The sequence below is a fragment of the Pungitius pungitius genome, chromosome 12 (assembly GCF_949316345.1).
Source record: "Pungitius pungitius chromosome 12, fPunPun2.1, whole genome shotgun sequence".
In the NCBI taxonomy this organism is placed as follows: Eukaryota; Metazoa; Chordata; class Actinopteri; order Perciformes; family Gasterosteidae; genus Pungitius; species Pungitius pungitius.
The window spans coordinates 2067228-2093752 of NC_084911.1; the positions used below are offsets into that span (position 1 = coordinate 2067228).

Consider the following 26525-nt stretch of genomic DNA (forward strand, 5'->3'; position numbering starts at 1 on the left):
CCTCCTGTCATGTATTTTTAAAACTTTCCCTTTCTTTGTATTTAAAAGTTGGTTTATTGGTCAACGCATTTACTGTCATGATGTACTGTGTTCCTTACCGTTTTGACTTGCATATACCTATCTTTTTTTGTCCTTACACCATTACAATAAAATAATCAAACTAAATGTCTCCTAATGAATGACTTTATAGTGGGTCTTACAGTATTTTCAAACTCAATACGCTTCAATCTGACCACATTTAGACAACAAAACAAAATAACACATTTAACAGTGAAGATTTCTCTACCCTTCACACAAATAAATATAATATATGGAAGGCATCACACAACATTAAATCATTTAAACATTTTTTCAAAAAAATCGATTACGGTAATGTTTTAGGGCATTGTGTTGCTTCCGGGGACAATCTAAAGGGAGGTGAGGGGTCACACGTGTTCGCGTCTGAAACATTATCTGCTTATTTGTACCCGTCAGATAAATATATAATTAACGGGATGTTTTCTGGTTATCATATTTATAGATTTTCACATTATTATTATTAATAATAATAAATAAACAAACAAATAAGACACCTCTCCAATATGTTACCTAAAAGAAATACCATATACCAGTCGTCAGTGTTTAAGGTTTCGGGTCTGATGCACGCGTTGCCATAGTAACAGTTCTGCTGCGCTCGCTCATTTGAAGCTTTTCTTTAACGCGCCGTTACTCTTTTTTCCTCCACCTTTTGAGGCTGTGTTTGGTTTTCCTCAGTGAGAGGAAGTGGTGAATGTGTTTCCTGCACCGTCCCCCCCCCCCCCCTCCTCCTCCCCCCTCCTCCCCCTCCAGACACAGTCAGAGCTGTAGTGAATGCAGAGAGAGAGAGAGAGAGAGAGAGAGAGAGAGGGAAAGCTGCGCTCAAGCGAAAGAAGGTTAGCCAGCAGCGAGTTAAGAAAATGGCGACCATGCAGGACGAATGCCTCCCCTCGTAGACGCTGCAAAACGCGTTGAAGTTCTTGTAGCCTTACAGCCGGCTTTCCTTTCCACTCGGTTGCACTTTATACTTCAATGAGGTGAGGTTTGTTCACGACGTTTTATTGACCGCGGGGGGGGGGGGGGGGGGCGCCGTTTCTTTGTGGCGAGCCAATGTGCGCAGGGAGGGAGACACGGGGACGGGTGTAAGGTAACTTTAGCTGCCGCTGTTGTTTGGTTAGCCGTGACTGAGCTAACGTTAAGCTAGCTTCCTGTTCGGCTAGCCGTTGGCGGAGCGGCGACGTTGCGTTGTGGTTTGTGGCAAACGCAAAGGACGAAAAGCATCGACCGGAGAACGAGTGGATAGTGTTTGTCTGCACATGTCTGCCCGTTTAACGGGGACTTGACAGAAAAAAATAGGTTGGTGGCTTAACCTCATGCTAACGCTAACTAGCACGGTAATCGGTTAACCTCGGCTCGCAGGTTGTGCGTAGATGTCTGTAAAAAAAAAGAGTTGTGTCTTTCGTACGACCTTCTCGAATCGATGTTTAAAATATCCGAACTACAATTGCGTGTGATGTAATGCATACGTGCATTTTACTAAAATGTCGTCATCGCTACATTAAAAAAAGTGTAAGTTCATCGTAACATTGCTTTTCCAGCTAGCTTTAGCAGCCGCGCTAATCCGACGACGCAGGTCGCCCCGGCGATCGGTTCGACTGTTTTTTTTTTTTTTACCGGCTGCTTGGTGACATGCAAGAGGGGGACACATCTGTCCAAACGCCCTTCAACCGCTAACAAAGTGTGTCGATATTTGATGTCATAGGTATACTGTGAAGCTGCATAGTCGTAGTATCGGGTACCCTCTATTGGCGGAGAGACAGGGGGGGTGGGGGGGGGCGGTTACCGTAACACCAGCCTGCCGCTTTTCAACGGTCGTATTTAACCTTTTTTATTTAATTGACCCGACGACGCTGCAGACTGGGGGCTAATCGCACTAAAATAAAATCTGCTGTAAATAGATGCCGCGACGTGGTAGACTTTGCTGTGGAGGGGGAGGGGGGGGGCTCTAGAGAAGCCATGTTGGTTAAGCTGTAAGTCAGGCGACAGCTGAGGTAATGGCCGATCAGGAGCACTGGAACTCGGACCCCCCCCCCCACACACACTCACACACACGAACTCGGAACACGCACGCAAACACGCTTGCGTCAGTATCTTGTGTTTCAGGCCCGCTCGGTTTTCTCGGAACCGCGACTTGAAACGGCCACTCGTTCGAAACGGTCTGTTATGCAGCTCGACCTGCATTTCCACATCGACGAGCTGGAAATACTTTGCACTCAGCGGTCGCCGACGAGTCCCTGTTGTATTGTCGGTGTGGGCTCGGCCTCGCATGGGTTTCTCGTGGGTGAGGTGCATGCCTCTTTGACCCGTGCACGATCAATAATTAATTTGAGACGCTGTAATGGTGTCATGTTGACGCATTTCACGTCAATGGTCGCTGCGCCGTGACCCTCTCGCACGCGTCCCCCAAGGCGTTTATCTAAAAAAATCCAAATACAATGGTAGTCAAATGATGAATGTTTGTTTTGGTTAACCCGCTCTTTTATAACCTTCATATCTCCCCTGTGTCTCTTCAGAGATTTGGAATCGAAAGCTGTTGCCACCAAAGAAGCATCGAAACAGGTGAAATATTAACCTACAGATTGAAACCCTTGTTTTTATGATTGTGTGTTAGATGTCGCTTCTCTGTAGATGATAGCATGACCTGTGTGTACGTGCAGTGGGCTACCAAAGAGGAGGTGGGGGGGGGCTGCTGCTTATGCAAGCGCATGCAGTTCCGTTTGAATTGAATTGGAGGGTCTGGGTTGGTCTAGGCCGCATTGTGCTGAGTAAGCTTTGCTGTTTTAAAATTGTTAAATGACACGCCGGGGTCCTGGTGTTTTGTGTGTGTGGAGAGGGGTTAGTGCAGCTCATTGTGTCCATACAGTTGCAGGCACACAAAAGGAGCTGTGGACCACGACTAGTCCATTAACCCTCTCCGAGGGCAGCGTCTAACCGGTGTTCAGTTTTTAGATCCTAAATGTGTTTTGTGAACATTGTTATCGTGCTCAATTTCCTGAAATGTGTTTTTGTTTTGTTTTTCGATCGTTTGCACTCGAGAGTCGGTGCGTCCGGCTGATGGTGTGACACATTTTCCCAGCCATGGGGCATATTTTCTGTGTGTGCATGTAGGCGGACTAACAATGAAACAATGCAGGGGAAAATCAAGTGATAACATGCTGTGAATGGTGACACCAATTATAGTCTTTCTTGCACTAACATTCATATTTCTAGTATGTGTGTGTGTGTGTGTTTTTAAAAATAGCGTCACATTCTTAGTATGTAAGTCTAGATATAGATTCAGTTAAGTAAAAAAAAAAAAAAGAACAACACTGTAAAACACTAGTTTCTTTAGATCATTTCTCTTCAGTTTAAACGCTTTTGAGCGTGCTTCTCATTGAAAAGGCGTTGCATTCAATCAAGGGAAAACCACGCTATCATGAAGTTCAACTTTTAGTGGTGACGTCGTTCTTGATCCAGTGTTTTCCTCTGAGGCCGTGTAGTTATGCAGAGCTGTTGGTCTGTCCTCTGGGTACCGACGCCCCACCCAGCTCGCTCAGATACTCGCAGGTCCGCTTCATCCTAATCAGAAAACAGATTCACATGTGACCGTTGATCTCCTTTTGATTTTGGTAAAGCAACGGCTGGCTTGCTTCACTTTCACTTTTGGTTGCCAGGCTGCGCTCCCCCAGTGACTCTGAGGCAGGCATGTTTTCATCCCCTTGTCTAAAAATACCCACCGTTTTCACAGCTGTTTTCGGCCGAGTTGAAGCCGTGGCGATGTGCAGTCCGTGCCGTCATGGCCCACTTGAGGTCACGGTGTTGGGATTTTAATACAGCAGTGCTATAAATTCCTATGCTGTTGGTGGGGGGGGCAATGCTTGTTGGCCATTGGCCTTCCAAGCCGTAAAGCCGCACCTGCAGGGTGGTCATGTGACAGGAAAGATGTGAGGCCAGCGTAGATTGGCAAAAGTGAGATTTCAAGCAAATAGGTTGAGCTGACAATTCTAAACATTAACCCCAATTAAAAGTTCATAATGGCATTTTATTTTGATGTCGCCTACTGCAAAAATCAATTATCACTTCCTGCTCTTCACTGAATATAATTACATTAAATTCCATTTTAGGAATCTCTGATTGTATTAAATTAACAAAGTAAACCAGACATATCAATAATACATTATTTTGCTCCTCAGTATAGACAAAAATCTGAGATTTAAAAAAAAAATCAAAACTTTTGATAACAGCAGAATTTAACTGGTTTTCGGGCATCAAAACTGCCCTTTTCAAGTTAACATGAGTTTTAAAAACCCGGTGCAACAAGGCTGGACATGTCCCACCTCGCCATTTCCTCCAGCCGCCGCGCTGCTTGTGACGAGGAGAGAGGGGAGACCCTCTTTGTCATTCGCTAATTGAGTGATGGCTTCCCTGAACCCGAGCCGACAGTGTTAATCCTCTGTGAGAACATGCAAATGGATGCAAATGATGTGGTGTTTTACATGGAAATTAGCCACGCGACTCCCCTCTGCTCGGCGCCGCTGCAGACAGGCCAACTCTTGTGAGTGTTTCTGTGTCTTATCGGTTCATGTTTGGGGTGTTTGTCTGCTGTGGCTACAGATGCCATCAATACCCGGGATCTCCTTTTTTTTTTTTAATAGTTGACTCACTTCTGGGGAGTGAGGAAAAACAAAATAAACACTCCCACAGGGTGTTGGGATGCGCCACTCTTAAAAACAACATTCTCAGAAACCCAAATATAGTTTTTATTTAAAGTCTTTCAGCTTTATTTGACAGCGAGCAGGAAGGAGTTCGCACAGACAGGACGTGGGTAGCAGAGGAATCTGATTCCCAGAAGGGACGATGAGAAGAAGCTTTAACCTTGAACCCAACGTAGCAGACGGAACTTCACTTCTCTACAGACAACATATGACCCGACATGTTACGACTTGATGGCCCCAATTAAACACATTTTCCCTCTAATTGTACTTGAATCGCTTCAGCCACCATTGTACCTAACATCCATTTCCCACATCTTTTATCTGTCTGCTGCTCTCCATCCTTCTCAGCCCGTCCTCACCTCAAAGTGGGACAAAAAACAAACTACGTGCTAATTAGTGGAGTCTGTTCATTTGAGACAAGATACCTTCAGAAAGCAATTTCTTTTTAATTAGTTGTTGATTTGTATGTATTACTGGCGTGATTAACCACGGTTGATCTCTAAGAAACTCATTAAAGAACAATAACACGCTCATGGTGACTTAGATTATGAAAGACTGTTAAACAGGTTTACTGCTGGTAGTTAAGTGCTTCATTTAAGGAACATGCTGATGGGAGAAAGAATTTTAAAGTTGTATAATTCTGCTTCACACAAGTGGTGATTGATAGCAGTGGAAATAGTGGATCTGTGGGGTGGTTGAACTTGAGCACCACCTGTGACTGGTGAAGGGAGAAAACCCCCCCCCCCCCATAAAATGTGCATATGCATCTCTGTCAGCCTCCCCCTGTTCCGATGGCCTCGTTCTCTCCGCCATCCCTTCTTTCGCCGTCGGTGACTCGTGGTGCCCCCTCCTCCGTCAGCTGTAGCTGTCGGGGGATGGGCGGCGGTCACCCCATTCATAAACAGATGGTGCGTGTGTGTGTGTGTGCGCGCGCGCCAGGAGGGCCCCCACCATGCTCTGCTGTTGTTGAATCCAGAACCATCTGCTGAAGCACTTGGTGGTTAAGGGTGGGGGGGGGGGTAAAGTTTGATTAGCACATTGATCAGGGTAGTTTGAGGATATGCATGCATATACATGCAGTTTGGCCTTATTTCTCTGAGCTGTGGTTTCTGTCTGGGTTTGTTTGAGCATCTCTGCCTTCTGTCTGTTTATAGTGAAGGTAAGAGCTGTGTTGTAATCCCATTACGGGATTAGACCGCAGCCTGCAGCTTTCTCCTGTCGGCTAAATGGTTCACCCACCGCGACCCGTGTGGCTACACTCAACGCTCTCTGAGGGAGGAGAGGACACGATTACAGACAAATGGGAAGAGTCAAGTGCAACATTTATTGCATTATGAGGCTATGTCATCATCTGGGTTCATGTTGTTGTCAGACGTATCATTATTCTTTTTTTGGGGGCTTTTTGTACGCAAAAGCACAATATACACAAATGTAACAGTATATATCAGAACTATATCAGGTTTGTTATATTCTTCAGTTAATGGTTTGACCTCTAAAATCCTCACAAATTCCCAGAGCGCGAACTTACTTTTGTTTTAGCAGCACATAAAAAGGCGACGGCGTTAGCAGTGACGGTAATGGCGTTTCCTCCTCTCTTTCCCAGGGAACGAACCCACAGAGGGAAGAACAGTGGATGGAAGAGAGAGAGAGACGGAGACTGTGATGAGGACGGAGGATAAGAACACACTGGTCAAAAGGTCAGTCCTGCATAGTGGCGCTGGTTTATCCGACTTTGTGTTCTGGTCGTCGCCCGGCGTGCTTGGGCCATGTGGCGCCGTCGTGGTTATGAGCTTACGGGGCTACTGTGTGCAGGAGGTCCGATAGCGTCCGTCTCTGGCCTTGAGTGTGTCTCTGTGTTTCAGTTGCTGCCGTTTTGTGTTTTCGCTCCTCTCCTGCCGTGTTTACAGTCCCCACCCTCTTTATTTTATTCTTAGATTAGTCTGTCGCAATACAAACAGAAGTAGTTCAGAGTTTAAGTCTCCGTTGTACCAAACGGTGAGCGGACACCCTGAGGGGGGGGGGGGATCGCCATGGAGGCTCCTCTCCCCAGACAGTGCATGTACAATAACAAGAGTCATTATTGTACCTCCTGAAAGGCTCGGTGTATCTTCCTAACGGTGTCTCACCGTGCCTGCAGTCTAAACAATGAGCTGTATTATCTTTAGCGTTGACAGAAAATTGTTTTTCCATTTCCACATGTTGGATCACTTTAGTAAAAGGAATGTTTAAACAAAAAATCCTCAAAACGATCTCTCTCCATCTTCTGAAATGTGAGGTTTTCCAGCCGGTTTTCTTCGACTACCTGTAATGTAGTAAATTAAACATTATTGGGTTTTTGACCTGTTATGGACATTTTTCCGAGATGGAGAAAGTTGACACTTAATGAAACAAATTACAACTCATTACAATCCACTCATTACGAGAAAGGGAACAACCTGCCTAGAGTACACGAAGGCTTGACTGGCGGGACTACCACCACCGACACAGGTGTAGGTGGAAAGGTGACGGAGTAATGGACGAACTGGCTAATGAGTCACAGAAACTTGTGTGTGCACACACTGCCCTTTGGTTGGAGTTTGATCCGTGTGGGTGCCCCTCCGGCCTCCTCCTGTGGTCGACGCGGTGGAACCGTGTGACGTGTGCCGTTATCTCCCCCTGCACACGCTTGCGCTGCACGTGTGCAATCTCATGGTGCGCCTGCTGTTTTGTATGGGACGTGTGGTTTTAGAGTTAACTGAGCAAGATGCAGATTGCTGGCGTTCACACCCATATTGTAGCTATTATTATTTTAGGTGGAGGCACACTGGCATGTGACTCCGGCGCTGATGTCATCTTGCTGGGACATGCCCAGAGGAATTCGGAGTGTTTAGGAATGTTGCCGTAACAACAGGGTCTTCCTTAACCGGATCTCCTTTTCTATTTGGGTTGTTTGGCCCCAGCCAGCGTTCATTAGAACGGAGTATTAAACAATGCACTGTATATTTATAGTGTACAGAGCCAAAATGCAGCAATGCAAGTCCCCCTTGTCGCAGCTTGAGAGAGCTGAGAATCAGGAAACGTGTCCACATACGAGGAATGTAATGTGACTGGAAAATGTTCATGAGCAGCTCAAACTGTGACCTCTGGACCTGTGCGCTGTGATGTTTCCTGTACATTCCAAGAGCTTATTTTGTTTTACACCCAAAGGTTTGTTGCTTAGGTACTGATGTCTTTAACTGGCAAAATTTTTTTTCAAAGAAACCTGCACCATGTTTTAAATCAATTTCTTAGTTGCATAGCAACAGCAGGATGAGAAAAGCACCCTTAACTAAAAAAAAAACCTTTAGTTGACAGGGATTTGGAGTCCTTTTTGAAATGGTCAAGTCAAACGGCTCAAAGCTTGTAAATGATTCTTGTTCGTTTGCTTTTGGCTGTATGTGGCCAGAAAATGTTAACGATCTGGCGACATCTGAATCTAAAAAGGACGTTTGCCCATTTTCTCTGGGTTGAAACAACATCAAACATGTTGTGAGCTCGCCTTGTTCTTAACAGTGTGGCTCTCTCTTGGTCAGTTCTATTGATCTCCACTAATCCTGGTTTTCAGCATGTTGGCCTCTTTGGCTGTGAACATTCTTTGCTTCTCGCTCCGTCAAACTGAGCACATATTTTAAGTTTCATGTACCGTCGAGTCGACTTGAGGAAGTTGACCTTTTTGCTTTTGGTTTGCTCTTTATACATGTCAGAAGCTGCAGCTGCATTCCTCTCATCAACCTCAGTGACGGCCTCCTCGCCTTTCATTTTTAATTTTTTTTTTCTCCCTCCCCTCTGTTTTCTGTCCTGCTTCAAGGCACTCTGCATTTGTGTGTTGTCCTCATACCCCCCCCCCCCAAACTCACCAACGCTCTGTCTGTAAGATGATAGCAGCAGTCGAGGTGCTGCCAACTCCGGGGGCCCTGATGAAAGCTGCTTTCAGACGGGGGGGGGGCGAAAAGGGAACAAACTGTACTCTGCTGAGGCAGAGAACACGCTCGTACTCGCTGGGGTTGGGAAGTTAGACATTGCACATTCAATAAAGTGTGGCATTGCCCACGAAGGTTTATTTACTGTCGTGCTACAACAAAGCATTACACAACAAAACCCAAACAGACGAGTTTGACAAATAGAAAAAAATAAGAAAAGTTTTGAGTTACCTCTGAACATGATTTTTAAATTAGTTGTCGAACATTTTCTTACTGATTGCTTGTAGGCAGTTAAAACAATTACAATGATTTAATATTAGGTTGAAATCTTGTTCTTGGCAACTCTGGTGCGTCAAGAACCCTGCTTCGAGTGATGTGTTGGCCGTCTTTGTACTTTAATTTGACTTTCAGTGCCTTTTATAAGGAAAGCCCCCCCCACCTTTGGGTGTAGACCCTTTTAAATCGAATGCTTTGGGGTTGACGGAGGTCTTTCTTAGGAAGGTTAGAGTCAAGATCCACGAAAGTAAACATCTCCGTTTTGCAGGAATAAGCCTCCTCTTTTTAGTGCTCCCTTGGCTTAGTATAGCAAATGTAACACCAGAGCGACTTTCTTTGGGGGGAGTATTTTGTGATTGTTATGATATCATTGTCCTTTCTGGTTTTTGATTGGTTGCAGAAACACTTTCTGGCAGGCTTTAGCGTTTCTATATGCGGGCATTGTGCCCAGGTTTAGCTGTAAGCTGAGTAAGTGAAGGTGGAGTCTGGCATCGGTTGTTGGTTTTTCTGTGTGTGTGGGGGGGGAGAAACACATTTTAGCTTAACATAAATTTCCGAAGTAGGACTGGTTTTGTCTTTTTTGCCATATGGCGTTTCCTACAGTGACAAGCGCGCCCTGCCAGGGTTGTAATCATGCATCGGTGTATTAGCGCACTTGCTCAATGTCCACACATGGCTTTGTTTGTTCTTATCATGTTGGCGAGTGAACACAGTGGTTGCTATTTGAACTGAAGGTTTATAAATAGACCTGTGTACTGCTGCAGCAGGCAGAGAGCGAGCGCCCTCCCCTATCCTGCACTGGGAAAAGGTCACTACGCACACACGAATACTTGGGGTTGTCGACTGCACTGGTCCACTTCATCTGCTTCAAGCTTTTCGGCCTCTTCCTCTTTGTTGTTTTTACTTTTATTCTTTCCGTCTTTTACTTTGGAATGAAAGGTTCTGCTTGCCAAAGCGCCCCGGGGTAGTTCTGCCAGCCGTAAGCTGGTTGTATAACCCTAATCTAGTCCAAGCCACACACCGTCATCCCGCAGGAAGAAACGGCTCACTTGCCTATTACCTCTCTGGGCACCCCAGCAGAAAACACAAACCCGATCCTAGAAAGGGGAATCCGTCAGTTTGAGCTCTCTGTCGCACACACCTTCTGATACACGCTGCTACGCAGCTGTTAATACATGTGTACGTGATGTTGACCTAATCATCGCTCTCTCCCCTTGTGTCTCTCTCTCTCTCTCTGCAGTGCCAGATAATACCAAGTCAAGGCACAGTCCTCAGTCTTAACCACACCCCCCCCCCCACTCCCCACATCTACACGTATATACTTACACACAGACCCACACACAAACGCATACACATTCAGTCTTCAGCAATGCCAAGAGGGCCCCATCAGCCTGCTGCCTGCTCTGACAAACCCTGCCTCTTCACCTCGGACACTTGAGGCGGCCGCACTCCGAGCTTTGACCTTTTTCGCCTCCCCTTCGTCGACCTGGGAACCAAAGGTCACCTCTTTTCAGCTGTAGCTGGAGACGGCCTCCTGCCAAGACAGGAGCCGCAGCCTTGCGCCGCACTCACAGGTAGACAATGAATGAGAGAAAGTGATGGTCACACCAGACTGGATCCGACTTCCTCCTCACACACGCACGCACGCACGCACACACACACACACACACACACACACACACACACACACACACACACACACACACACACACACACACACACACACACACACACTCACACTCTGGATGAGCAACAAAACAATTTCAAAATTACATTTAAACGAGGGTAAATGTTAAAATGCGGGTGTGTTGTTACTCATTGCTTGTGATAAACTTGTACTTCAAACTTTATTTTGGTCAGAAATAGTAACACATTTGCAATCTGCATTAAAAAAGCTGTAACATGCATATTTTCTGCGAGAAGGATTTTGGGGAAACCCATAATTATTTATCATGCATACAAGAATTCAAACTTATTTCTTAATCGCTGCTTAATTACGTCACATCATAATACAGATAAACTGACTAACCACTAACTAGCATGTCTGTCCCCTACTGCTCATAGCCTGTAAACCCCCTCTGACTTTAACACATTTGTTTTCTGTTATGTTTTCTTTGAATCTGTCCTGACTCTTTCTAACATCTCCTCACGGTGTGTCCCGTGGCTCCTTCTCTAACTTCCTCCTTATGTCCGTCTTGACAGTCTTTCCTCTTTCTGTTTCTAGGCATGGCTCCCATTCGGGATTCCGTCAGCCACTCCCCTAATCAAACAGGTGACTACACATGGCCTTCTTCACTTCCCCCGTTCTTTCGTGCTTCCTCTCAATGTCTTACTTTGACACTCTGCTCTGAGACGCTGTCCTGCTTTGACGGATGCCTTTCATTCATGTGATCTCACAGGTGGATGTGAGTGAGAAAGTGGGTTTGGAAAGGTGAGGATACTTGTTAAAATAAGTAAGGACTCCATAAAAATGGTGGAGGAAACAGGTGGATTCAGTGATTGAAGGAAGCTGACTGAGTCATTGTCAAATAATTTAATATCTATATTGTCCTAGACGGGAGCAAGACTGAAAGTTACTCGTCATATATGATAAAAGCTTTATAAGTTTATATACATATCAAATTAAATTCGATTAACTACATTTATTTATTTGTTAATTATTTCACAACCTAGTTTGCTTCTCTACTGCACTGCCTTCCAGTAAAAGGCGTCGTTGAGAATTGGTGTCTGCAAATGAACGGGATGCTGTTCTATTCAGAAAAGTCTCCAGCTTTCATCGAGTTCCTTTTCGTCCGACAGCACGTCTTTCCTCCCCCTCCCTCCCTCCATCTCTCTCGTCTCACACTCAATTGCCCTCCGTGCTTCCTCCTGCTGATGCTCTGCCTCCATGCCCTCCCAGTTTGTAGCTTTGGCACGCTTCTGAGTCCTGCTGTGGGGACAAAATGGTGGCAGCTGTGTCCAGGCCTTGGCTTGGCACGCATCAACAAAAGAAATATCTCCAACCGACAGTGAATGGGGGGAATTTAAGCAACATATGTTATTTGCCAAGATACATTTAACTGTTGTCTAATTTCTTCCCAATGATAAAACTGCAACTTTGGTAAATGAGTGAGAGATTTATCGAATTAAAAAGACAATTTAGAAGCAAAACACATCTAAAATCTGACCCTGTTCCCTGCCATGTTCCCCCTTTCTCCCTCCAGGTCTGGAGCACCCTGGCCTGGACTCGCAGTATGAGCCTTCCCCCTGGTCCTCTGGCTCTCCCTGCAGCAGTGACGGCAACAGCAACTGGAGCAAAGTCCTAGTGGACGGAAGCGCCGACAAAACAAACAACCCTTCTTCGACAAACTCCTCTGTCTGGCCTCCGCCCTCCTCCTCTTCATTCTCCTGCTCCTCCTCGTCTTCCTCTTCGGGTTGCGGGTCAGGTTCAGACCCCGAGTTGGCCTCAGAATGCATGGACGCAGACTCTAGCTCCTCGGTCAGCTCAGAAAAAAACCTCGGCGCTGTGACAACAGTGATGATGATGTCAGCAAATGCTCCTTCCTCTGTGTCTTCTACTGCTTCTTCTCCCTCCTCTTCTATTGTGACTCCTGCCATGATGGTCGGCATCTCGGTAAATGGAGACAGCAACGGCAACAGTCGTCAGGTACTTGGTGGAGGAATGGGAGCCATCAGCAGTGCAAATAATGGAAATAACATCACCGGGTCCTCCCACTACTCAGTGGCGGGATCCAGCAGTATTGGCAGCAATAACCACCACAACAACAAGCCCGTCAGTAACAGCGGCGTATGGGGCAGCACCATGATAACCACAGGCGGAAGCATCCCCTGCATCAATGGAGGGTTAAATCCAAACACTTTAAATCCAAATGCCAACCACGGTGCCTGGCCGCAGAATCCAACCCCATGCCCCGTGTCCCAGGGCCAACGGCCTCCACAGGCTCAGGGGGTGACCTCCAAACTGGGTGCAGCTCCCCAACAGAGCCCCGTGCTGGGCTGGGGTGGCATGTCCGCTCCAGACAGCAACAGTATGATGGAAGACACGGAGGGGAATAATGGTACAGCAGGCAGCAAGGTGTTAGCGAGCAGCAACAGTGGAAATGGTGGCCTCCAGCCTACCAACCGTAACACTGAATCCAATGGACCAAATAACACTATTATGATGAATACTACTACGACTACTACTACTAACGCCACAATGACCTCTAGTCCACCAAACTCTACCGCCTCACCCCAACTCAGCGGGGATTGTTCCTGGGGCTCTGTTGGAGGAGGGAATGGGGTTCCAATGGCCAACGGAAACCCCCCACAGGGAGAGCTGGGCGGTCCCGGGGCCTTCGTTACACCTTGGGGCGCAACTACCTATCCTGGAGACAAGGGCACCCCAAATGCAGACACTGTGAACCCCCAAAACCCTGCCTTAACGCAGGCTGGGAACCCCCAAATGTCCTCTACTGCTGCTTATAAGAGTAATAATAACCACAATAACACTGGCGCCCCACGCTGGGACCAGGGCCCCGCCAGTAACCCAAACCAGCCTCAGAGCAACTCGTCCTGGGGTACCGGCTCAAATCCAGTCCCAGGCTCTGGAGGCCAAACGCCAGGAAGTGGGAACCAAACTACGATGGGCCCTCCGGCGGGGATACCTCGCCCTTGGGGGAGCAGCGCCTCGTCCTCGTCCTCGTCGTCATCGTCCTCCTCCGCGTCGAACAAGGCGCCAAATGGAGAATGGGGATCAGTACCTTCTGGCAACAACCATTTAGAGCCTGGAAGTCATAAAGGAAGCTCTGCCAACAATGGCTGGAAGAGCCTGGAAGATGACGCCATGGGCATGGGAGGTGGTGGTGGTGGAGGAGGAGGAGGAGGAGGAGGAGGAGGTGGTGGTGGTGGTGGTGGTGGTGGAAGCCATAGCCTGGCAGGTGTCACTGGAGGCTGGGGTCGCACTGGAGGGAGTGAAGGAAGCGGGGAGAGCTCCGGAGGCCGATCCGGCTCAGACCGAGACGGCAGCCAGCCAAAAGGAGGAAATCGCAGAAAAGTTATCAGTCCGGCTGCAGCATTACCAGCTGTTCCCCAGAGCGACGTGGACCCGAGGGTTCTGTCCAACACTGGATGGGGACAGACACCCATACGACAGAACACCACCTGGGACGTCAATTCTTCTGCCAATAATCGACTCCAAGGACACAGAGGAGACGAAAGGAAGCACGGCGGCGGAGGCCCCGGATGGGGAACAGGAACACAGGCAGCGCCCTCTCAGACCTCCGGAGGTGAGTTCATGAAACCGTAGTCTGAATATAGTTTTGTAAACAAAAATGTCTATTTTAGAACTCAAAAGTAGGCAAAAGATTCATTTTTTTTTTGTGTGTGTGTGTGTGTTCGCAGGTTGGGGGGTTGGGCCGGGCAACTCGGGCCAGGGAGGTTCCGGCTGGGGAGAGCGGCCGACCTCCGGGTGGGACAGCAAAGCCCCGACCAGTGGAGGAGGTGGGCAGAGCAGCTGGAACGATGGATCCAGTTACAGGGGGAGCAGCAGCAGCAGCAGCAGCAACAACAACAACAGCAGCAGCAGCAGCAACACCTGGAGCAATAACGTAAACAAAGATGAAAGGTACTTGAGGCGTTCTGAAAATACTAATACTGTCACAGAACAATTGTTCCAATTGCTACTGTGGTTGCTCCTCACTGATCTCCTTCATTGTGTTTTGCTCAGGTCCAATACGTGGACTAATGCGCCCAAACCTCAGCAGGGCTGGGATTCCAATGGTGGGAATGGCAGTGAACGCTGGGGTAATGGTGGAGATGGCCACAGAGCAGGGGGCAGAAACCACTGGGGGGCGGAGCCTCAAAAGGGCGGCAACTCAGTGGCCTGGGACAGCGACGGCGACCGGTCAGGCTCTGGATGTTGGAGCGAGCCAAGCCGAACAAACACCACCAACGGCGGCGGCGGCAACACTTGGGCCGGCAGCGGAGGCTCAAATACCTCGGACAAGAGCGCGCCGAACGCCAGCTCCAACTGGGGCGACGCAGTCCACAAGCCCAATGCTCAGGGTAACAGCCAGGGCTGGGGAGAGCCAATGAAGAACAACCACGGAGCCCAGAACTGGAGCGAGCCGATTCCCAAGCCCTCTAACGAGTGGGGCAAAGGTCCTGAATCCAACATGTCGAGAGGCAATCAAGTCCCTAACAAGCCCACTGGTACGTTGACTCTTCATCCAATCACAACCGCTCTGTAGAAGATTACCCACAGCACTGGAACTGAATTCTAGACTTTATTTATTCTTATGTATTCTTCCATCAGGCTGGCTGGGAGGCCCGATACCAGCAGTAGGTACAAAGGAGGAAGTGTCCACTGGGTGGGAAGAGCCGTCTCCTGAGTCTGTTCGACGAAGGATGGAGATTGACGACGGGACAGCCGCTTGGGGAGACCCTGGTAAACACTCCTTCAAAAAGAGATAACTTGAATAAAACCATATGTGCAGGCTTCTCAACTTTTATTTCGACTTTCTTTTACCAGGTAAATACAGCGGGGGAGGTGCCAGTAAGCGGAGCAGGCCTGGCCCATCAGACCAGGAGGCCGTGGGCCCACCCGCGCAGCACCACCAGCCCCACCCAGCACGCAACACCATGCATCCTCTTCAACCCATGCAGCCCCATGCTCAAGACAAAAGCTCCAGTTCTAGTAAGTCTAAGTATTCAAATATCACAATTCATCTTGAAACCAAAAGTGAATTGAATGTTCACGTTTGTTCTCAAGTACATCATAGATCTATTATATGTATAAACTCAACTTAAACCACACATAGCTTCAAACTCAAATTCACTCAAACACAATTGCGCACATGTACAACGAGATATAAATTCTCGAGAATGCTTCCTTAAAAGTGGAACAATGTGCAAATGTGCAAGCCTTCTGGTGCAGTCTGTAAGCCTTGAATGGATAAAAACCTTCATGATCCGCCCACACTCTTTGATATCTAAGATGAGGACTTAAAAGGATTCACGCGGTACAAACAGAAATAAGTTTGCATATTAACATTCAAAAGGAGACACGATTTGTACAGAAGCATGGAGAGAAGCACATACAGCCATTCTCCCCCCGTCGCCCTTAGGTGCCGTCTATGTTGAAGGCGTTTCGTGAAGCCGGTTGAGTCATCCCTCTGGAATGCTAAGAGCATCCTTTTTTTTTCTCTTCTCCTCTTCTCTCATTCGCCCAGCTTTCCTCCTCCCCTTCTCACTCACCTGCCAATTCCGCTCGCTGTAGAAAGACTGCCTTTTGTTGCGAGAGGGGGGAGGGCGGGGAGCACGAGAGCGGGGGAGGGAGGGGGGAGGTCTGTTGACTTAGTAATAGGAAGGGTTCCAATGCAAGACGGAAAAACCTCGACGAGCGAAGCAGCGGCAGGACTGAGGAGGGGAAAGAGGGAGGGGGTTGTTGCTGTTACCGAGTGGACGGGTGGGGCCGACGGGCCAGCTACTGTAATGACATTTTGATTAGATTTAGATGAGGCTGGTTTTACTGGACACCAAAGTGGGGGGGGGGGATGAAGAAAACAAGTGTAGCTGTTTTTAGTCTTGGAATCTATAGTTAAAACAAACTGTGGCGATCTGTGACCGTGCAGCCTCCTCTGTGCGTGTGCGCGCGTGTTTCCTTGTGTTGTTGTGTGCGAGCGCGCCCAGTCACATGAGAGACACTGGCGGCCACGCGATGATCCGTCCTATTTTAACGGGAACGAATCCCTGGCCTCTCCCCAAGCGCCTCCTTTGTAGGGAGAAAGCAGCAGCTCGAGGGAGTCGGCTGTAATTTGAGCCCCGTAAACTCGCACTTGCTCTTGCATTTGAACACACACAGTCCCGCATTCGAAAGTGCACATTGGCCCACTGTGGAACACCCACAGGAGTTAAAGTAAACACTTGCATAAGCAAGTCGATGTGGGGTTCCCCAGGGACATGAGCAGGGCTCGGTCTGCTCGGTCTTCTGGTCCCAGCAGAGAAAAACCATCGCGTGAACCTGCAGCGTCGTGAATATGAAACGTTGGCAGTGTCCCGGGAGAGTAGTGTGTACGTCTACACTTTGGGGGTCTGAGAGTCTCAAAACAAGCCAGATATGGCTCTCTTAACAGAGAAAAACAAAATGGCTTAGAGTTCACATTCAGTAACATGTGTAACGATAATATAAGATTCTACTAAACATAGTGTAGACGGACACATCCATAATGCAGTTGTTACGGTCAACAATGATACTGTTGCCTTTTTGTTGATGCAGGCTGAATGAGTGATTAAGAAATGCTCTCCTTAAACTGTGTGTCTAAAATATATTGAAGGAGGTAACGCCCTCGTTCTGATGTGTACCTCCCTCCACTCCTCCAGCTTGGGGTGAGCCTTTCCCCCAGAAGGAGTCCTCCACGTGGGAGCCCGCCCCCGCGCCGCCCGTTAAAGTGGACAACGGGACGTCTGCCTGGGGGAAGCCCATGGACACCAGCTCCACCTGGGAGGATCCCAGCAGGGTTTCCCGAAAGCCGGGGCCCGGGTGGGGCGGCCAGCAGCATAAGACTGGTAGGTTCACGTGAATATTGATTAGAAACCTGCATCTGAAGAGCAACGTTTAAACTAAAACGTACCGTCACTTGTTGGTATTGAGTTTCTTCTTGTGTCCTCACTGTCTTCGTAGCTCCAGGTCCTAAGCCCATGGAGACGTGGGGCGGAGAGGAGGCGTCCATGGGCAACAGCTGGGACCAGGAGGAGGAGGTGGAGATCGGCATGTGGAGCAACAACCAACAAGACAACAGGTCTCATGACCAAAACACCTGGAGCTACAAGCATAAATGCTCCAAGGTTTGTTCACCTTTTCCGTGTCCCAACTCTGATCCCTGCTCTCACCGAGCTGGAGTTGTTTATTTTAGCCAATTTTCTTTTTGAAGAACCTCACAAGCCATTTGTTAAAAATGTGACTGAAATGTCTCCTGGTAACAAGTCTTTATTCACTGGTTTTTAGATGAACAGACCAGTCAACAAGCAGGATGAACCCTGGATAAAACCCTTCATCAACCAGTTCAACGGCATGAACTTCCCTGTAAGTACTGGTTCTCAAAGAGCCGTTGCACTTGCAATTTTAGTCTCTTGTTAAACGGTCTTGCAGCAGCCACCAGGAAACACCTGTCTGTTTTTAAAGCTGCGGTCGTAAACAGCTTTGTTCACGTGCAGCGATGCGAATCATCTGTGCAATATTCATGCTTATCGGTCTCTAAATCCTTTTCTTGACTCCCCAGAGAGACTCGCCTGATGACTCCATGAAGCCGGGAGCAGGGATGGGGCAGGACAAGCACATGGGCGGCATGGGAGACTACACTGGACAAATGGGCAAGAACCCCTCTCGTCAGCAGCTGCACAAGGAGTCTGCCATGGACCGCGGCGCCTACTACGAGAAGGTACGCAGCAGCAAACGCTCGAGGGTCCCTGGTCTGCGGGGGCGCTTGAGAATATACAGCAAGCCGGTTCTAACAAAGCCGAAATACAGCTAGTGTCGTAACTTACAAGCTGTCGACATGACACCTCGTACGTGTTCTCTCAGCCCCGTGGGGCCCTCCAGTGGTTGTTCTAACACACTGCATGTGATGTCTGGACTATCAAAGGGGAGGTTTTCATTTGACACTTGCTTTTTTTGCATGGTGATGGATCTGATCATTATCAATTATTAGTTGGACCCGTTCAGTTGAGAGCAACAAAGCACGATTAAATAGCGAGTGCTTGATGAGAATACAAATCCTTAGCTTAGCTGCTAGCTTAGCAGGTGATTTGTAGTTCTGTATAAAGCTGCTGTTTGTCCGGCTTTCCTTCTTCACTTAAGGCTGCTGGACTCATCTTTCTGACTCCAATCCTCGCCATTTCTTTTACTCTTTCACTCGTTTCCTCCGGTCGTCCCACTCCAATCACCTTCTCCCTCTCTTCTGCAAAATTAACTCTTTCCCTTATTCTCTCCTTCTCTCTCTGCCCTTCGCTGGCTGCTGATGTGCTTCCTGTGCGCTTGCCGTTCCGTCCGCTGTGCACCTGGCCTTGCTTCTGCAGCAGTCCGTTTCCCCCTCTGCTTACAATAACCCACCTTATGATGAGCTCTCCTCCAATCAAAGCATGAGCTTTTCCCCTTCCAACTCTGCTCAGCCTATCCCCTGTCTCGACTCTGGGCCGTCTCCCGCTCACTGTAGTCCTGGAGGCGCTCGACAGGTGAGTGTGGAAGGATGACGGGGACTTTGTCCTGAGGTCTAAAGCCACCGTGTTGATAACAAATGTGAATGATGAGACATTATTACAAACCCAAGAAGTTGTCACTTTTGTATTTGTAATTGTACTTGCTAGTGAGTACATTAAAACAGGTGGTCACAAAGTAACAAAGGTTTTCTGATTAGGGTTGGGTAGATATACTCTGCAAAAACACAAGTGAGCATTTGATTGTTTCCGTCCTTTGGCACCGACAAAGTTTGCTGCCACTCATGTTTATTTGTGTGTTTGTGTGTTCCCTGCTTTAGAATGTAAACCCTATGATGGGTGGCAGCAGCGTAGCACAGGGAAGAGGTGGCCCCCAGTCCCAGGTCCCCCCCCAACCCAACCTCCGTAACCAAGTGCCTCCACCCATCCTGCCCTCTCAGGTAGAATACCCACACCCTAACCCTATGTTGAAATGTTTGAATGCATGCGTTTTATTGAGCGCACGGCGCCAACGCCATTAACACCCTCTAAAACCCTGACTTGTTTGTGTGTCCAGGTGCCTCCGTCCCTGTTGAAGTACCCCGGAGGAAACGGAAGTCTGAACCCTCTGTTTGGCCCTCAGCAGGTGGCTGTGCTCAACCAAATCTCCCAGCTCAACCAGCTGTCACAGCTCAACCAGATCAGCCAGTTACAGGTAGAGTGCTGGAAACGGCCCATGCACATTGGTGCTGTACGTGAGCCTTGTTTAGTGTTACTGTACACCGTCATATTTTCATTTGGTACCTCTGTCTCGTCTGACTTCCAAATCCTCAGCCTACTGCTTTTATTCAGTTTCTTAACTTGTCCGTCCACAGCGTCTTCTCTTCCAGCAGCAGCAGCAGCAGAAAGCTCAGAGCCAGAGGGCCATGCCTGTGGGACGTCCGGCTGAACAGGTGCGTGTTTGTGGCCCTCCGAGTTCCGCTAACGCCACACGCCAAATGTAAGCCTTTCAGTTTGGTGATTCTCGGACCTTCCTGCCCGTAGACGCGTCCTATTGGTTCTTCTCCGTCGATGATGCAGCCGCCGCGGCACCTGGACCCCTCCCTGCTGAAGCAGGCCGCCGCCCACAAACCGTACCTGGATAACTACTTGTCCCACAACGCTGAGATGCAGAAGGACGCTCTCGGATCCTTCAGCAATTTCCCTTTAAGTACGTTTGCTTCTTGAATTGCCTTTTTAATTTTGACTGTCTGTTGAAATGACTAAAATGTCTCCCTGCGCTTTCGCTCTCCTCCTCCTCCTCCTCCGTCAGGCTTGAACCCAAACCTGAATGTACCCCTGGACATGGGCGGCGGCGGCGGCGGAGCTGTGAGCTACAAAGAGCCGCCCCAGTCCAGACTGAAGAAACTGTGGGCCACTGATCCTCTGGAGCAGAACAGCAAACCTGGTACATGAGCACCTGCTTTTATGACGCCGTATCTGCTCACACTGTGACGTGTATTTCCTGCAAACCCTCCTCCTCAAATGAGTCGAGCGTGCAGCTGTGTGGTGCGACGGCGTCCTCACGTGTCTCCGCGTCGTTCCCGCAGGTGCTATGTCGTCTGGGCTGCGCCTGGAGGACTCTCCCTTCTACGACTTCCTGTCTCCCGGCGCCTCCCCCCTGAGTCCCGCCGGCCAATCACTGGGCTCGGTGGGCGACGGCTGGCCGCCCCGTGCCAACTCCCCCCCGCCCCATGGAAACACTGTCACCTGGCCCCCAGGTAGGCGAGCTTTCACCAGCACAATCATCACCGCGCCACAAAAACACGATGGCGTCTGTGCACCTGCTTATCGCAATGCTGTGTGTCTGCAGAGTTCCGGCCCGGCGAGCCTTGGAAAGGTTACCCCAACATTGACCCCGAGACCGACCCTTACATGACCCCCGGCAGTGTCATCAACTCCCTCTCCATCAACACCGTCCGAGACACAGACCACCTCAGGGACAGGAACAACGGTAAAGGACTCTTCCATCGTTTTTTTTTTTTGTCTTTCATGAAACGTGCTCAGTTTTAAGCTTAGTTGTGTCAATCGTCGGCCACATCAAAGATGTGAAAGAAAGAAACTTAGTGTCAACGATAATTAAACTGCATATGGAGACATTGTGTATATATAACTATAAAATAAGTCACATGTGGTTGTAATTGATCTGTTGATCCGATTTTAGCTTCGGTAATATCAAGTTTTTGTTGGATGTCGGAAGCTAAACATGGATCGATGGGAAAGGATTTCGGTTTCAAAAGCTTCCACCAAACCATCTCTCTCTGTGTGTGTCTCCGTGTCTCAGGGCCATCCTCATCACTGAACACCACGATGCCTTCTACCAGTGCCTGGTCATCCATTCGTGCCTCCAGCCACAGCGGTTCCCTCACCAGTACAGCACAAAGCACTTCAGGTAATTCACCACGTCTCCCATCCTGATGGCGTCTGCTGCCGGGTGCGTAAAAATAGGTCGACAATAAGTCTCGCGTCGTTCTCTCCCCCTTTGCAGCCAGACCCAGTGAGTCAAAGTGGTCTCCCGGCGGCGGCTCTGTGTCCAACTCCTCCCTGGCCCATGAGCTGTGGAAGGTCCCCCTGCCCCCCAAGGCGCTCTCCGTGGCGGCCCCCTCCAGACCACCGCCCGGCCTCACCAGCCAGAAGCCCACCTCCGCCTCCTCGGGCTGGGACGGCTCTGCCCTGCGGCTGGGAGGTTGGGGCGCCTCTGAGTCCAGATACACACCTGGTGAGAGCTCCTACGCTGTGCTAATGTTACATTTTCATCATTGTATTATTAGTAGGTTGTGTCGAGGAATACAACCATCCATAACTTCACCTTCTGACCTCTGTCCCTCCACTTTGTATCAACAGGTTCCAGTTGGGGCGACAGCAGCAGCAGCAGCAGCAGCAGCAGCTCAGGGAGAAGCCAATGGCTTGTTCTGAAAAATCTCACACCTCAGGTACGTGGATGTGTGTTCATCTTGTTCCCGTCACCCTTTGTAAATCGCATTCCAACGGTATCCACCATGTTACGCCGCGTACAAAGACTTGACTCGGCTGATCCGACGCGTTCTATTCGTCCGACAGATCGACGGCTCCACCCTGAGGACCTTGTGCATGCAGCACGGCCCTCTGATCACATTCCACCTCAACCTGCCGCACGGGAACGCCGTGGTGTGCTACAGCTCCAAGGACGAGGCCGCCAAGGCCCAGAAGAGCCTGCACATGTAAGGGCCGCACACTCTCACACTAGCAGACTCTAGCCTTAACTCTAAAAACAACAGGACGATGAGCAATGGACGCACTGCATCCATGCTGTATCTCACCTGTCGTCTCCCTGCAGGTGTGTTTTGGGGAACACTACTATTCTGGCTGAGTTTGCCAGCGAGGAGGAAATCAACCGTTTCTTTGCACAAGGGCAGTCGCTGGCCACGCCCTCCTCGGGCTGGCAGACCGTCGGCTCCTCCCAGACCAGAATGGATCAGTCCCACAGCTTTCCCAGCCGCGCTCCTGAACCCAACCAGTGGAACAGCAGCGAGCTCCACAGCTCCTCCCTCTGGGGCGGGCCCAACTATTCCAGTAGCCTGTGGGGGAACCCGGGCGGCACCGAGGCGGGGAGGATCAGCAGCCCCTCTCCAATCAGCTCCTTCCTCCCGGTGGATCACCTGACAGGCGGCGGGGACTCCATGTGAACCGCCTGCCAATCAAACAGGCTCGAGGAAGGGTCAGTAGAGAATTATCAATAATCAGCAGAAGAAAGGAAAAAAAAAAAAAAAAAGTTTAAAAAAAAAACGCAATGGCACTAGTCGGACTCTTTCTCACTTACAAGATGTACAACAAGCAGGGTGAGCCCTGTGGAAAACAAGTTACGTTTCTCTCTGCACATATGTCCACTTTGTTTTAGCCCAAAAACATATCAGTCGGAATACTTGAATCATGCAGGCCAATTCTATAATGTGAACGGATGGATATTTGCTTCCAGGTAGTGCTCTTTCAGACCGAAAAAAGCTTCAATCGAGCTCATTATTATATATATATATTTTTTTTCATTTCATTCGTCATGTTTATTTGAATTCCAATTCTTTTCATTTTTAACTTTTTTTTTTTTTTTTTTTTTTTTTGCATTTGTTTGCTGACAATGTTGGAGTATGAGCTTTTTAAACTTTGCACTGAATGTGGTTTTTTCTCAGTATATATAATCTGCAATATAGAGGGAGCAGCCAGTTTTTCCAGTGTAGCTGTTTACTCATTGAGGTCCTTACCGTATGTGTGTATGCACGCGCACGTACGTGCGTGGAAGTACTCTCTGTGTGTGTGTGTGCGCGCGTGACTGAGTATGTGTGCGCTCCTCTGCCTTGGCACGCCTACTTTACTGCGTTGTCGTTCAAGATCAACAGATAGTTAAAGAAGAATAAAAGCTGACTTAGGAGAATTATCTGGTGATAGAAAAAGTGACATTAAAAAGTATTGCACCAATTTTGTTTTAAGACTAAAGAACGTTGAGCTCTGCAGTGCAAAAGGACTGTAGCCGCAGCTGGGACTAGCAAGCCCCGCCCACCCCTGGGTGGGGGGGTGGGGTCTATCTAGCAAGCCCTCCCACTAGCCCCCTAGTGGGCAGGGGGGAAACAGCACTTTGAGAATAGGCTTTCAATGTTTGGAGGTGCCACACTGCAACCTCTTGTTTACAAGACTTAGGAGGCGGAACGTGTGTTCATTCTTCATTTTAAAGAGAAGATGGAATAAAATATAAAAAATACTCACAAAAAAAAACAAAAAAACAGAAAAATGTTTAAAAAAAATAATAAAACGAATAGAAAAACATTAAAAAAAATAAACTCTTAAGGATGAAGACGATGCTCTGTAACTCTGGGAATTCGGATCAGTGTTTTTGGCCATGGCGTTGGTTATTTGAACTATTCCTCTTTGTCTGCTAAATAACCAGCAATGGTTCTCAGGAAATCAAGCCAGTTTTCCCCCCTTTGTAGGTGAATTAAAAAGAAAACTACTACTCCTTGTAGGAAAGGAAAATCCAACTTCTAGCACTGAAAACTATGTATAGGTCTAAGTTTTATTTTCTCTGCCAAATAACTGCTTTAAGCTGGAGAAGCTCAACACACTGCTTTCAATATGCTGTCTTTGAGAGGGAGCGGGTGGGGGGGGGGCTCCTAATATGGAGGGGTGGGGGACGGGCGGCAGAAAAAAACCCCCAACGCCCCCCCCCCCCTCCCCCCCCCCCCTCTCCTCCGATGTGAGAGTCAGAAGTGGAGTGTTTATTGTGCGAGAGTGACTGTGTCACGTCTGGTAACCATGGCGACTGTATCTATGCATACTGTAAACCTCGCACACGGCCCACCGGGAACCGTCGACTCGTTTCCTTTTTTTTTTTTTTTCTTTCCCCTGCGTTTCACAAAATGTTTTAAATGTTTCATTAAGTACAACAAAATGCGAAATATGGCTTCTTTTATTTTGGTCTTTTTTCTTTCTGTTGTCGCTCTCATTGCCACAAATGGTGTTTTGAAAAAAGGAAAGAAGAGAAACCGTTTGGGTTGAAGATAATATTTTAACAGTGCAAAAGTCGTCCACATTTCATTGCCTTGATCCTAATTGTGTCCGAAGATGCAACAAGTCAAGTGGCTTCTACCTGTTTACAAATAGAATATGATTGTATCGTGCTGTTTATTTTTCATTTCTTCCTTTTAGTGAGGGGGGGGGAGGGGGGGAGGCGCGACTTAAGTACACGTGTGAATAATAGAAGTACACCTCCACCAGTGATTGTTTAGTTACTATGATGCACAACTGTCAGGGGGGGGGGGGGGGAACAAAAAGCTTCAGAGTGCCCGAACGAGAAGTCAGCATCAGTGAAGCCGTGGACCTTAATTTCTTTTCTTCATCGTCTAATTATTCTCTCTGTGTGTGTGTGTGTGTGTGTGTGTGTGTGTGTGTGTGTGTGTGTGTGTGTGTGTGTGTGTGTGTGTGTGTGTGTGTGTGTGTGTGTGTGTGTGTGTGTGTGTGTGTGTGTGTGTGTGTGTGTGTGTGTGTGTGTGTGTGTGTGTGTGTGTGTGTCCCTCTCCAACATGGGTTTTAATTTCAGAAGTATGTTGGCTTAAGTTGTGTTTTTAAGCTCAGTTGTGAATATTTACCAACTTTTCGACGCATACTAGTGAAACAGAACCTCGAGTATTAGCCAGACTTGACAGTGGTGTGTGTGTGTGCCAGTATTGAACTCTGCTCTGTACCAAATAATTCAATCATACAAAATATTAGTTTACTTAATTCCAGATCTCTTTGCTTAAACTATATCTATATATACCTTATTTGTGTGTTGTTGTTTTCTGTTTTTTTTTTTTTCTTCCCTCGTCTGGTTTAACAAATGTTATCGAGTGGGACAGTTGAACCGCGGTTGTCATTTACTTTTTTTTGAGTTTTCTTAATTTGACAAATTGAACTGAGGAGCCTTGGATTTTGCACTTGGGTGGGTTTTAGAGGACGGTCGGACAGGCCGCCTGCTCGCGCTTTTACAGGTCCGTCTGAGGGCGATTGTGCGTCTGAGTAGTGTGACAGGGTGGTGTGTGTCTGTCTGTGTGTGTGTGTGTGTGTGTGTGATGACGGTGCTTTGTTGTCCCCAGCTAGGGAGCGAGAGAGGAGGGAGGTTGTTGTTGTGGTGGTGGTGGTGGTGGTGGTCCCCCTCGAGGTTTACCTCTCCCTGGTTCACGGGGCCGGCGGGTCAGAGCGGCGACCTCGCCACGCCGCGTTGACCTCTGCCAGAATGTAGCTGAAAACGGTTTTTAAAGTATAAAAAAAATAAAATAATGGCGGCTGGAGCCTCGATCTGCCTTCAGAGGCCTCTGATCAGCCTCAAGACATTAAATGCAGAGCGACCACTGCTCGTTGTTTCATGTATTCCAATCAGTATTGGACTACGGCTCTGACCGCGCCCGGTTGCCATGGCGATCGTGGACGCGGGGACGTGACCTGCGATTGGCTGTTCGGGGGACAGAGGGTCACGCTCTCCTGTCTCTGGCTTATCCAGGATCAGCCACAGGAGAGGAAACGCGGCTGAACTGACCTGAGGTCTGGTCACAGGTGCACTCTGGGAAGTCTGCGTCTCCCCCCCAGAGCAACCACCGAGAGCAGCGTACAATCTCCCCCCCCCCCCCCCCCCCCCCCCCTTAAACTCTACTTTTACATGTTTCCAATAATGTGACGCTGTTTTTCCTCTCGACTTAACTCTCCTGTGAGCAGATGCTTATATCATAACGCGCCCAGCGGCTCCTGTCAATCAAAAGCGCTACGGCCATTTTGTTCTGACAAAACAATAAATAAACAAACTGTGAGACTGCTGTCTTTTTGTCGTTTT

The 26525-nt window shown here is 48.4% G+C and overlaps 1 protein-coding gene across 7 annotated transcripts; it reads left to right on the plus strand.

The window, feature by feature from the left end:
• The first annotated feature begins 864 nt into the window (after positions 1-864).
• LOC119220395 (trinucleotide repeat-containing gene 6A protein-like) lies at positions 865-26510 on the plus strand. 7 transcript variants are annotated; one of them, XM_037476395.2, is made up of 27 exons: positions 865-1052; positions 2589-2634; positions 6373-6466; positions 10224-10557; positions 11208-11255; positions 12187-14250; positions 14366-14588; positions 14691-15175; positions 15279-15410; positions 15495-15659; positions 17345-17530; positions 17646-17809; positions 17970-18047; positions 18244-18402; positions 19040-19195; positions 19498-19617; positions 19734-19871; positions 20032-20109; positions 20201-20366; positions 20469-20603; positions 20746-20916; positions 21009-21149; positions 21480-21587; positions 21684-21914; positions 22040-22128; positions 22256-22395; positions 22512-26510. In XM_037476395.2, exons 5-27 carry the CDS (start codon positions 11210-11212, stop codon positions 22858-22860), a joined length of 5724 nt encoding a protein of 1907 aa, XP_037332292.2. In that variant the 5' UTR covers positions 865-1052; positions 2589-2634; positions 6373-6466; positions 10224-10557; positions 11208-11209; the 3' UTR covers positions 22861-26510. The 7 variants fall into 7 exon arrangements, with proteins under 7 accessions (XP_037332292.2, XP_037332295.2, XP_037332296.2 ...); XM_037476398.2 differs by having other exon boundaries at positions 19043-19195; XM_037476396.2 differs by lacking the exon at positions 865-1052 and adding an exon at positions 1200-1371.
• Positions 26511-26525: the final 15 nt, after the last annotated feature.

Bases quoted from the DNA above. Each gene is read 5' to 3' on its own strand.
- LOC119220395 (XM_037476395.2), top strand. From the start codon at position 11,210: ATGGCTCCCATTCGGGATTCCGTCAGCCACTCCCCTAATCAAACAG. The intron at 15,176-15,278 runs GTACGTTGACTC...TTCTTCCATCAG, and splicing joins AGTCCCTAACAAGCCCACTG to GCTGGCTGGGAGGCCCGATA. The intron at 20,367-20,468 runs GTACGTTTGCTT...CTCCTCCGTCAG, and splicing joins CTTCAGCAATTTCCCTTTAA to GCTTGAACCCAAACCTGAAT.